The sequence below is a fragment of the Benincasa hispida genome, chromosome 10, assembly GCF_009727055.1.
Source record: "Benincasa hispida cultivar B227 chromosome 10, ASM972705v1, whole genome shotgun sequence".
NCBI classification, from domain to species: domain Eukaryota; kingdom Viridiplantae; phylum Streptophyta; class Magnoliopsida; order Cucurbitales; family Cucurbitaceae; genus Benincasa; species Benincasa hispida.
The window spans coordinates 8853985-8867537 of record NC_052358.1 but is presented as its reverse complement, the minus strand read 5'-3'; the positions used below and the strand labels follow the sequence as shown (position 1 = coordinate 8867537).

The 13553-nt window shown below is 28.2% G+C and overlaps 1 protein-coding gene across 1 annotated transcript; it reads right to left on the bottom strand.

Moving 5' to 3' along the window:
• Window positions 1-207: 207 nt before the first annotated feature.
• On the bottom strand, window positions 208-2021 carry LOC120087579 (peroxidase 2-like). Its single transcript, XM_039044395.1, has 4 exons — window positions 1732-2021; window positions 1452-1640; window positions 1185-1353; window positions 208-865 (listed from the first exon to the last, which is right to left on the bottom strand). Exons 1-4 carry the CDS (start codon window positions 1939-1941, stop codon window positions 471-473), a joined length of 963 nt encoding a protein of 320 aa, XP_038900323.1. The 5' UTR covers window positions 1942-2021; the 3' UTR covers window positions 208-470.
• Window positions 2022-13553: the final 11532 nt, after the last annotated feature.

The window sequence follows — 13553 nt, the reverse complement described above, 5'->3', positions numbered from 1 at the left end:
AATACGTCTAAGGGCTAATTTTTTAGAATCTTTCCTTTGTTTTATTATCTATTACAAATATTAAGATGTGAGTTGTTGTTTTGTTTTTTTTTTTTTTTTTAAAGATAGTTGAGACGTGAGTTATATAAGATAAGAAGTTGTGGTTTTGAATGGAGTGAAAAAGGGGAATTGAGTGAAGGGAAGAAGAAGTTAAAAATACAAAAGTAATTTGGTGAGATTTGGGATAATAATTAGACCTTATGAAAAACAGAGATAGAAACACAATAAAATCACATTTATCTTCTCCAAAAACTAAACAACAGACTCCTCATGGAAGCTTGTGCAAAAGCTAGGCTCCCGCACGCGCTTTTTATTTACTATTCTTACTTCTTTGACCATATAATATAGCCAACACACACACACATATAATACAATTTGCTGTATGAGATCCTCAATACATTATATAATTATGGTGACGTGACTCGATATGTTTAATTGAGCCTTCTACAATTGATTCTAATTTCTCCATTGGTCCCGGTTAAAGGGTCAATATTTCCCATATTAATCATTGACTGAGCGAAGGCGGAGGCGAATGCACTCTCACTGCTGGCGAAATTGTTAACAGTACTAATAGTTGAAGCTCCGCTGGTGGAGAACAAAACTTGGTCACTTCCCAAAAGCCCTTGGTTGTTCTGAAGATTGGTAAAGTAGTTCCTGTCGAATGTGTTTGGTGTCGTTGGGTCCAAATTCACGAATGTGTCTCGCCCTGCCTGACAATTTTGTCGTAGTTGATCTGCGTATGTTGAGTCAAGGGTCGGGTCCGGATTTGAAGTGTTTAGCCGTCCGTCAAAGAATCTGCATCTCGAACGTCCGAATGTGTGTGCACCTGCAAAGTGTACGACAACATATAATCAATCGTACGTAAAATTGGAAAAATACATAAGTACATCTTACACCTATTTTTGTACCTTTCACTAAATTATTTATTCATGATTTGACACGTGGCAAACTTAAATACATGCATCTTAAGATGCATCAAACACGTGTCTTTTAATTAAATGAACTCAACGAGGGTTAATAGTTGAAATAGAAAGGTGATACATGTATGAAAAATATTTAGTTATATCTTGATTGTCGTCCAATTCATAATTTACTGCATCACAAATATTTTATTTTCATTCCATACATAGTACGAATATGATTACCTGATAGAGCAACGAGATCGGTATTGTTGTCAAGACCAACATCTCTAAACTTTTTTTGAAGTTGGGAGAGATTCTCAAAAGGACTTGGGAGCCTATCTCTGGCTCCTTGCAAATTTGCTGTTCTACTGTCTCTTCTTCCCAATTGAACCGTCCAACCTTGCCCTCCTGCCTGCAAAATTATTCAACATGCTTAATTAGTTTTGTTCTCATTTAATCAATTGATAACTCAACTTAAAATTTTGATATAAATTGGAGTAGCTAGGGTACCAAGGTAACAGCGTCTCGAGAAGAAAGGGCTAGAATGTCAGCACAGGAGACAACGCCTGGACAAACATTCTCAACTGCAGTTTTAATGTCGTTAACAATATTGAAACCTGTGATGCCTCCATTTCCAGGTGCACCCAGCTCACTCGTTACGCCACTCTGGTCCTCTAACAACACCGATCCATCACAACCCTACAAATACAATAATAATTTTAGATAATGAAATGTATTATCATAACCCATCACCTTAAGCTTTCAAGAAATTGAGAGTGAAACAACTTACGTCGACAAAACAATCGTGAAAATGGAGACGGATGAGTTTGGCACCGGCTCTATCGTCACTTTGAAGAGCTTGTTCGACAACACCATGCACAATGCTCGATACATTAGAACATGTAGTATCGTAAAACGTGGAACTAAGTTGAGCAGTCACAGAGACAACAATGAAAGAAACACACAATATCAAAGGAGTAATAGCTTTAAAAGAAGCCATTACAGTATCTTCAATCAATAATTAGCTTAATCAATTGATTTAGTTCTCCAATGGAGTTGTGTGAGGGAAAGTATAAACAGAGCCACATCCTTTTATAGACACAAAGAAGATGGTGAGTCTGAGCTTATTAGTAGCACAAGACAAATTAAACGTTGAAAATAAGCCACCCCTTCTACTTTTCTAAACACAACTCAATAGAAAATTTCAGATTTGCATGGATTTTCGTCTTTGAATTTTCTTCCCTATCAGCTTTCATTTTATTTAATTATTGGGAATTACGAGAGCATGAACTGCACAGAACATGGGGAGCTAGGAATGATTCAATTTTGGAGGATCGTCAAAGCTATCATATTTTCTTTTCCCCCATTATTAAATATACTTTGGGTTTCTTTGACTTCTCTTATTCAGCATAATCAAAAACTGATTAGCGGCTCTTCATAATTCGTCAAATAAAGCTTTGATTAATTATTGGCGAAGTTAACTATATAATCTAATAATAATAATATGCACATCTTTATCAAAAGTTGAATCAATATTATTGTAAATGTTATTATGGTAATACAATTGATTTACGCCGTGGAATTCCAAGCACAAGACACCAAATGAAATGTCATCACTTTTCAACACCTTTTAGCAATTATACATATTTCATTCAATTAAAAGAAAAGGTTAAAATTAAAGACGTAGATGATTAATTATATATATGCCGGCTAATTACCCAACATATTACAATTTACAATTTTATTCGCTGTCATTGATGGTTGAAATTTTGAAAACTTGTCCGTCTGAATTATCAGATTTTTAGGAGATTTTTCTGTTATATATATTGAATCATTAATTAATTAATTAATTAATAATAATAATAATAGGGCTTCAAGGAAGCCACCAAAAAGTCAAAAAATTAATGATTGATTATTAAGATGGAGATTTACAAGGGACGCAACGTTGTTACGCACGTATAGAGAATAATATGGGTAATGTATTCCACTCAATTTTTACTTAGTCTGATAAATTAAATTAATTATTAAAAATAAATACACATAAAAGTCTTTGGGGCTGCAACGTCAAATCAGCAAGATGCCAGCTTAAAGTAATTTGGAATTTTGTTGAATGAAATTAAAATATTAGATAATATCAATGTGTATCAAATTTGTGAAAAGTATTTTTATTGAAAATTTTTCAAGTATAGCAAAATGCTACCACTAATAAAGAGTAATATTTTACTATATTTGTAAATAATTTGATTCATTTTCCTTTATTTGAAAACAACCATATTTTGTAGAGCAATATTTGTCTTGTCCTAAACTGTGTGCAAAGAGTCCCTAATAATGTGTTATACCCCACCATCTTTTGTTTTAGGGAAATAGACATTTGATTTTTCTTTACAATAGTGATTGACATATACTGTTGGAATTGAAAATTTAGAATAACAATTTAAATATATATATATATAATTCTCCAATCCGCAAATTTGGACTAAGAAATTGAAGTATCTTTGAGTTTACATCAAAAGGTTTTCTAGAATTCTAATCCACGTGATTGGTGGGCTAAACGGATAGATAAATGGGCCCTCCATCTCTCATCTATCCATTTCCTTCTATTATTGCTTTCTTCATTTTTATTTTCTCCCTCTTTAGATACTCGGCGAATATCCTAAATATATAATACTCTTAATATTTTTGCAGTTTAGATTTACATGTAGTTAGGGATGTTCAAAAAAATCCAATAATTCGAACTATACCGATTATCAATCCTAACTATAAGGATTGGATTGGATTAGTTTTATTCTTTGATTAGGTTGGATTAAATTTTTTGACCTAATCCAACCCGAATTACATATATATTAATTGTGTGTGCATGCGCGTGTGCGTACATTTGCGGGTGCGTGGATCATTTTTACATATTTTAACCATGTATTGTAGATAATTTTACATATTTTAAATTAACATGAAAAAATAAGTTATAACTCGACAACCCAATTCAACCTAACCTAAACCTCAATCCAACTTAAACTTTAAGGGATGGATTGGGTTATGTTGGAGATTTTGTTCGGGATTTTTGGGTTATCAATCCAATCAACTCGAATTTTTTAATTGGTCTAAAAGAATACTCTTAATCTAACTCAATCCATGTAAACTCCTAAATACAGTTACTATAGTAGAATGTTTATAATTAAGATTTTTTAAAACAAATTGAACTCTTTGATTTTTAAATTGTAATTGCATTTCTTACTTCAATTCAATTAAAATATCGCGGTCGTTTATGATTATAATTATATATACAAATAGGAATTTTAAGAACATGTAAAAAGCTTAGAAATATCATTGATTAAGAGGTAGTATACTCAATATAGCAACACTCATCTCTATGCATCACGTATATAAAAAAAATAAATTAAAATATTTCTAGAAAAACGTAAGAAGAATTTGCTCATGTGACAAATTATTATTAGACAAATTGATGAGATGCATAAAAATAGGTGATACCTGAAATGCAACTAAGTATTTTCCTACTGAATAATATCGTATGGGAATTTTTTTTATTCATTTTCTTATGTTTGATATTGAATCAAGTGTTTTATGATTCAAGCTAAAAATAATAGAATATGTAGTACAAGGATAAAATAATTGCATATATAAAATAAAAAATGGTAAAAGATAAAAAAAAACTCATGCACAGCCACCATTTTGTGCACTACTTTCTGATTTTCTCAAATTGAAAATTATCACTGATAACTGCTATCAGTAATAGGTTTCGATTTGAGAAGTGTGTTATCAGTTGCTATCACTAATAGCTACTATCAATGCTAGCTTTCAATTTGAGAAGTGTGCTATTAGTTGCTATTGTTGATAGCTTCAATAAGTGATATTGCTATCAGCGATAAATTTCAATTTAAGAAATGTGTTATCAGTTGCTATGACCAATAGCTACTATCAGTTGCTATCAGTAATGTTGCTATTGGTGATAGCTTTCAATTCGAGATATGTGTTATCAATTGCTATAGGCTTGTTTGATAATGTCCTCATTTTTCATTTTTTTAGAAATAAACTTGTTTAATAACTATTATCGTTTCTTATTTCAAACTTTTAACATATGTTTCTAAAAATGGTGCAAACTTGAGGACTTAAAAAATTAGTTTCTTTCAAATCTATTTCTATTTGATATTTATATTTAACGTTTCGTTATAATAGTCAAAATTGATGATTGACTCGTTGGTGTCAAGTCACTTATGAGTTAGGTACTTTCAAATATTAGGTTTGAAACTAAGTTTTGTAATTCTTTTTTAATGATTCTAGTAGGAAGTGGGAAGATGTGGGAGAGAGGGGAAAATGAGAGAAAATAAAAAATAATAATAAATTAGAGAAAAGAAAGAAAATTTAAAAAATCGCAAAAAAAAAAAAAAGGAAGACAGTAAAGAAAAACCAGAGAAAATGAAAGGAAAAAAAATAAAGAGGGTAAAATTGAAAATTAAAAAAATAAAAAATTGACAAGTGAACCATTTCATATTTACAAATATTTAAAAGAGCTACTATATTTTAGATTTTTTTTTATCTATTACAAATATCCAAGTGTTAATTACATGGATAGAACAGTGACATTTTTTTAATAATTCAACGCCGAGAATATTTCAATTTCAAAAAAGAAAAATGTTTTGATTTTTGTTAGCATATGGCACGCCCACTCTTCGCTCATCGCAATTTTCTTTTCAAATATTTAAAAATACCTTTTTTTTAAAGTTGTTAGTGAACTTTTATTCACTTGCGCGTAAACTTAATTTGGAAGTAATGGAATAATTTATTTAATTAATGTTAGCATATGGCACGCCCATTTTACGAAGCAAGATTTCCAATACCCGACAAAAGCTAGTGTTTTAGTGGTTAGTTTTTACTTATCCATAAATACTTGTCATGCTTTCACTTTGATGAATACAACACACAACCAAAGCATTTAATCCTCTATCTAATTTATTTTCTCTCGTTTCAACTCTCGGTTTCGTATCGGTTACATTTAATTGACTAATGGAAGCTACTTAAATTAACTTTTGTCCACGATATTTGGCTATTTAGTCCAAAGTGTGTTCAATTTTAAAATTTAAGTCATTCTTTTATAATTATTTGACTTTTGATTTTTAATTTTTGAAAATTAAGCTTATAGACATTCATTCTATCTCTAAATTTTTTGCTTTTCAATCTATTTTTTCCCTATATTTTCAAAACTAGATTCAAATCTAAAAACCAAAAAGAATAGTTTTTAAAGATATATTTTTGTTTAAAATTTCAGCTCTTATACTCAATAAGGATGTAAGCTATTGTAAAAAGAGAGAAAAATATGCTTAATTTTAAAAAATAAAAATAAAAAGAAAAAAAAATGAAATTCTTATGAAGGGGACCTAAAATTCTTGTTTTTTTTTTTTTTTTCCGGTGAAGATCAAAAGCCAAAAATCTGTTCCCTATTTTGAATTAATATATATTTCTTTTTTAGGAAAACCAACTTGCACCTTGAGTAATTCAAATTTTCTTCCTTTTTTGCAGGAGAATTCTCCTTTGACAATTTCATCCAATATTAAAGAAAAATAATAATTTTCATCAAACAAGAGTAAGAGTTATATAATAACTAGAAGCAATATTTTATTTGAAACTAAAGAAAGAAAAAAAGAGGGAAAAACTGGTTTATAAAAAAATGTAATACAATAATGGATGAAGGGAAAAAAATATTTTCTGAACCAATCAAGAGGAACTGGAACTCCCAACCTTTTATAAGTTAAATAAATGACCAAAATAAGAAAAAGACCACATTTAATTGTTGAATATTTGAAACATAAAAATAGATTTAATGTGTAAATTAAATTCATTATTGGAAATTTTCAAATTCGATTGAAACATTTCAAATTAAGATGATGTTTCATAAACAAATTTAACATGTATGAAAGTTTGACATTTGTAGCATCTCATTCAAGTAACAATTTTTATATGTATATGATCAAGTAACAATTCAATTGAGTTAAATTTGACAAATGTTTCAATTTTTATATGTATATGATTTTATTTTGTATTTTGGAGAGTTACTAAATTATTGGTCTATAAATAGCAATTTGGTTCTTCATTTGTAGCATCTCATTCAAAATTGAAGAATTCTCTCCTTTCTTTCTTTCTTTCTTTTGATTTTGAGTTGAATTGAGAACAAGTATCCAAGAGTTCTATTGGATTCAAGTAGATTGAGGTTGTAATTTTATCGGAATTAGTCGTTGCATCCTGTTGAAACGATTGCTATAGTCTACGTGTAGTCCGTGCAAAGCGAATAATTATTTTCAGAATAATGCTTATTAGAAACATGTCTCGACTATGTTTTAAATCTCCAAAAGTTTTGAATTTTTTTTTTTTTTTTTTTTATGTATTTGGTTATTTACTTATCTAGGTCTTGTTATATCATTCAATTTACATTTGAGTTTGAATATTATACATTGAGTGTACTATTTCTAGTTGAAGTGTGATTAATTTGCTAGTGTATTAAGTTCTTATATATTATAATCCCTTGATAATAGTTAGCAAAATTTATTCTTGTGTAGTAAAATACTTACTAAATCATGAAAAAGATTGTTGATTAACTATATATTTTTCTAAATGATCGTATTGGCCAATGTTGTATCACTATCACTTTTAATCAAAATAGGTCAACATATGTTTCCATGTTGCATAAAGAGAACAAACACAAATTTTCTTCTCACTTATTCATCTATTTCTTTTTTGGTCTTATTAAAGTTTCATTTGGTAACTATTTAATTTTTTATTTTTTTTAAAAAAAATCAAGTCTATAGACTCTACTTTAATATCTAAATTTCTTTCTTTATTATTTACATTTTACCAATGATTTAAAAAACAAGCCAACCGTTTGGTAACCATTTTGTTTTTTATTTTTGCTTTTGAAAATTAAGCTTATATATATACTAATTACACCTCTAAATTTCTTCTTTTATTATTTACTATTTACCAATAGTTTAAAAAACCAAACCAAATCTTGAGAACTAAAAAAAAGTAACTTTTAAAAGTTATTTTTGTTTTTGAAATTTTGACTGAGAATTCTAGGGGTGTACATGGGTTGGGTTGGGGGTATTTTTTTGGACCAACCCGAAAATTCGGGTTGGTCGGGTTGGCAACCCAAAGAACCCAAACAAATTTTCTAACCCAACCCTTAAAATTCGGGTTGGGTTGTCGGGTTAGAATTTGTTTTTTTTTCTTTTTAATTAAAAATATGTAAATTTATATACAACACATGACTAATAACTAAAATCTCATAAAATTCAAATACTAAATACCAATTATATCTAAGATATTTATTGCAAACTTCAAATGAAGACAAATATCATAACAATTTTAAAATAAAAATATTTAAAATTCGCAAATTAATCGATACAAAGTAATTAAATTTTAAACAAAGAGAAATATATATAATATATTTTATTCTAATATATAAAATTCGGGTTGGGTTGGGTTAAACCAATTTTTTTTAGCCAACACATGACTTAACCCAACCTAACAAAAATAGAAAAGGTTTAACCCAACCCAACTCAAAAACAAAACTAACCCAAGCCAACCTTTATATTTTGGGTTAGATAGTCCGAGTTGTTCAGGTTGTCGGGTTATTTGAACACCCTAGAGAATTCAACCATAGTACTCAAGAAAGATGCAAATTATGGAAAGAAATGTGGATGATATAGGCTTAATTTTCAAAAACAAAATAAATAAATAAATGGTTACCAAACGGGGTCGTAGCTTTTAAATTTTTGTTTTTATTTTTAGAATTTGGCTTAGAATTCAATCATTGTACTTAAGAAATATGCAAATCATTCTAAGAAATGAGGAGAAATATGCTTAATTTTAAAAAACCAACAACAAAAAATGAAATGATTATTAAACGGGGCCTAAGATGTTTATTTTAGTATATCGAAAGTTAAATTAATTCGAGCATAACTCAATTGACATTCGAATGTGTGCCGAAAACCACGAAGCTTATATATACATCAAATTGCAAATAATTATAACGAATACTTTTTTCTCGTGGAAAGATGAGAATAAGACTGGGAGTGGAGTTATTCTCAAAAAAATAATAATAAATAAATAAATAAAATCTGGGAGAGGAGTGAAAATTACAGTAACAAAAACATGAAGTTTTGATAAATTTGGATATACTTTCAAATTTTTTAAAAACAATAACCTAAACCATACAACTTGAGCCCTTATCCATAAGAAAGACTTAAGTATTTATGTAAATAATATAAAATGAAGGTGTATTTTCAAATATCGCTATTTAAAAAAAAAATGTTGCAACACTTTTTTTGAATGCGTATATTAATTATATGCTATGAAGTGAAATTTAATTATCTAAATGATATATATAACTTTGTTTTAAAATAAGTATATAATTAATAAATATAGTGAATTAATAATAATAATAATAAGGAAAATTATTTTAATGACAAAGATGCATTAAAAATATTTACCCATAATAGCAAAATATTACAGTCCATATGTGATAGACTACAATAGACAGGTAGATACAAATAGTAGTCTATCGCTGTCTATCGATGTCTATCGCGATCTATCACATTTGTAAATATTTTGATTCATTTTTCTATATTTAAAAACAGTCCTAATGATGATGATAATAAACAATTATTATTATTATTATTATTATTATTATTATTATTATTATTATTAGAAAAGTAAAGCATTCAACAGTTGCAAAGCCAACGAGGTCATATCAACCTCAACGAGACAATAAAGGCAAACGGGAAAATTATTCGTCTGCCAATAATGAGATTGTGTTGAAATCGAATGTCATGATGTGCACCATGTACATACTACCTTGAGAATTGTTAGAAATAACACGTTTAAGTTTTCACTTTACAAAACTAGCATGCGTTTTGAAAAATGGTTAGAATAATTTTTCTCAGTCCATCTTGCCTGTGATTAACCAACAAGATTTTTTTAAAAAATAATTTAACTTATCGATTATTTTGGACATTCTCAATACATCTTGTCAGAATTACACACCCAGATTTACTAATTTTTCCAAATGTTATGTAATCTTCTTAAATATTTCCAAAATTTAAAATTCACACTATCAAAGATTATACTATTTGGAGAAATTTGAAAAGATAATTGGTAAACTATTTACATAATAGGTAAATCAATTCAGAAACTAGTGCAATTATGTGGATTTCGATTTTAATCCTGCGCAAGAAAAACACCAACATTCTATATATTTGAGTTTTCTCGGTGGAATCTTGAGCAGGATTAACACCAAGATTCACTATGTATCCAAATCTTACCCAAATTTTTTTAGTCAAATTTGATCGTTTTCAAAATTTAAAAATGATCGTGCAATCATCTCGAAACAATTTGAAAAATCTATTTTGATAATTGGAAAACTCATTTGAAATTTTGAAAATTCATTACATTGTGAAAATATAAATTATGCTAAAGATTTAAAAAATTATGAAATAATTGGATATAATATTTAGTAAAGATAACCAAATTTGGAGAAAATTAGATTTTGTATAAGATTTGGGAAGATTACATACAAAATTAGCAAATCTCGATGTATAATCTTACGAGATGTAAGAGAAACTCAAAACAATCGATAAGTTAAAGAAGTTATTTTTTTTAACTAAATCTCAATGACCGACCTCGAGTGAGATTAATCAATAAAAACTATTTTTGTTTGGATAGGAAATAGCAGACACTATAACAAAAAATAAAAGAAATGATAGAGTAAAAAATAGTAAATATTATAGCAAATGAAGTTTTAAATAGTATTTACTATACTTAATTGTAGGTTATAAATAATTGTACATATTACCATTATATTTAGTATCCCAAACATAGATTGAATTATAATAATTCAGTCCATAAGTGTCCAAGTAGTCCTTTAAAGTTTTTCGTAAATAATAAGAAGTGGGTCAAGATGGATCAAGTAAGTAGGTCCAATAAATGGACCATTGATCAATGGAATTGTCAAATTAATTAATTAAATTATGCATGAATTTGACATGTTAACTAATGACCCTATCACTCTACCTCTCCTTCTTTTTTGGGGAATCATCATCATTTAATTTTATTTTATGCATAAAATTTGTGGAACCAAACAATTAACATGATTCAGCAGACATGGGGAACGGTTAGTAGATTTCTATAATTACTCCTACATTAAATTTTCTACACCAAAATCATTAATTTTTTTTTCAAATCAATGATTAATCAATGTCCATTCATTATCCAATAAGGCTTTTGGCAGACATGCCACACACATATATTTATATATTTTTTCTAAACTTAAAAATTGGACGGCTTGAATTGTATACACATTCAGCGAATTAGGAGATTTGACTATCAACCATGTTTGAAATGACTAGTCTATAAAACATGTGATGGATGCCAAATTTATAGTTTTGTTTTAGCATATAGAAAAAAGTTTAAAGTATTATAATCTCTACCGTCGAACTTGATGTTTTTTATGGGTGGATCCACGGATGAAAAGATAACAACTTTGATTTGAATGATATAAAGTGACACATTATTAGATAAACACGTGTTTCATCTCTTAACCAATTGAAATTTAGAGGATTAACTCATCTATCTCAAGGTTTGGAGGTTTCATTATCTTTCCATTATAGAATTCTCATATATGTGCTACTCAAGATGACACCATTTTTAGGTTGGATTTTTTTTTTCTTTTAGACTGAATACTTGTTTGAGCTTCATGAAACTCGAGATTTGTAGTATAGTATCAAAGTCTATGACAAAAACCAAATTTAGAATGATTTATTTTTTAACAAAATATTGAGAGTGGGATCAGGGAGTGCATTATACGACATCTCAACTAGGTGACGTCCTAAATAAGAAGGATAGATAAAAAGTGATGAACCTAAAGAACACCGGCTCAATAAGTGGAAATTAATATTAATTGAGGATGATTTAATATTACAGAGGTTTGAATACATGACCTCCTTGAGCTAACCTATGCTCTATTACCATATTTTATATCACCGTTTGGATTGATCAAAAAGCTTATAGACTCATGCATGAAGGCAAATTTAATATTATATCATCTAACACCAAAGGAGCACATAATCAGATATATAACAGTAACTACACTATCATTTGGGAAAATAGTAAAAGGTGGAGTACTTTTGAATTATAGCAAAACACATGGATATCATGTGAGTTTCAACTTTTTAAAATCCTAAAATAGGTCTCTTTTAATTGCAGTGTAATTCGATATATATATTAATAAGACTGTAATTAATTGCTCAATTATATATCCTAGTAGACTTTCAATGTTATTATTTCAAACAGATAATTTTTCATAAATCTCACGATTTAAGGGTTGTTTTGAATTTCGGTATCAAATTTAGTAGTTAGTTTGAATATTTTAATCTTCTATAACAACTCATTTTTAAATCTTGGCTTGAAATTTACAATATCGTATTATCTAATTTTAAAAAAAAAAATATGATATCTTATTTTGGATTCTTAAATCTTATATTATATTAGTTTTCGTAACTAACTTTTTATATTTATGGTAGATTTTCTCTTAATCATAATTATATCATACGTTTTAAATTCACTTTTATGATTATATTTATTATAAATTTATTTAAAACGTGGAATATATAAAAAAAAAATCTCATTTGTATTAATTAGTTTTTTTTTAATCATATTTTTTTTGTTTTAAAAATTTTATTGGAAAGAATAGCAAAACAGAAATTTAATGTCTTCATCTAGATTTTCAATTACACTGCCTGAATTTTTAGCATAAATCTTGATTTTCTCCTACATTATCTCCCTACACTTTTCGAATTTTAAAAATCAAATGTAATTTTTTTTTAATTATCATATTTGATCTTATCTTTAATTTCAAAATTTATTTTATCTAATTTTTCAATTTTTATCTTTTTCTTATTGATTCATTTGTTCTCAATGGACGACAAGTCTACTTTGGAGGCTTACTTAACCGATCAAATCCACTAGTGTAGGAAAGACTCGACTTAATCGACCACGACTAATAGTTTAAGTCATAGAGTCTCTTCTTTCCAAAGTGATTCCTATCGAGCCTGAAAAGGTAGGCCAAGCATATAGACAGTGTTGGTATTAACCTATTTGCCTTTGTAGTCTTATACCCACCTTCACCGATTCGATCAAGGAAGGATGTACCATCGTTGAGCATTGTTTGTTTCTTCTCTATTCATGAGATCTCTATAATTGACATAAACTCCACATCATGATTGGTTAGTAATTTAAATTGATAATTTTTAATTGGGATTTTCATATTCCAATCTAAATTGGTTTCTTTCTTCATAAATGTAATTATTTAGATAAAGTTTTTAGCCCTCACTTTCTAAACTAATATTTTGGTCTAGAACCAAGAAAAGATATTATTACAGAATTTTGGGTAAGTTCAAATGGTTTGGTTAAGTTATTTTCAATTGTAGTATATTTGTTTTGAAGTTTATTGTATTTGCTAGGCGTAGTTTGGAAACTAATTACATTGTAGCATAAATATCTCATCAGAAGTATCGCAAAAAAAATTCAAAAGATCTTTTTATGACTACA

What these genes read in the sequence shown, in the direction of transcription:
- LOC120087579 (XM_039044395.1), bottom strand. Translation starts at nt 1,941, where the DNA reads ATGGCTTCTTTTAAAGCTATTACTCCTTTGATATTGTGTGTTTCTTTC. An exon ending in TTCACGATTGTTTTGTCGAC is followed by an intron (nt 1,641 to 1,731) that starts GTAAGTTGTTTC and finishes TTGTATTTGTAG; the next exon opens with GGTTGTGATGGATCGGTGTT. An exon ending in CTCGAGACGCTGTTACCTTG is followed by an intron (nt 1,354 to 1,451) that starts GTACCCTAGCTA and finishes ATAATTTTGCAG; the next exon opens with GCAGGAGGGCAAGGTTGGAC.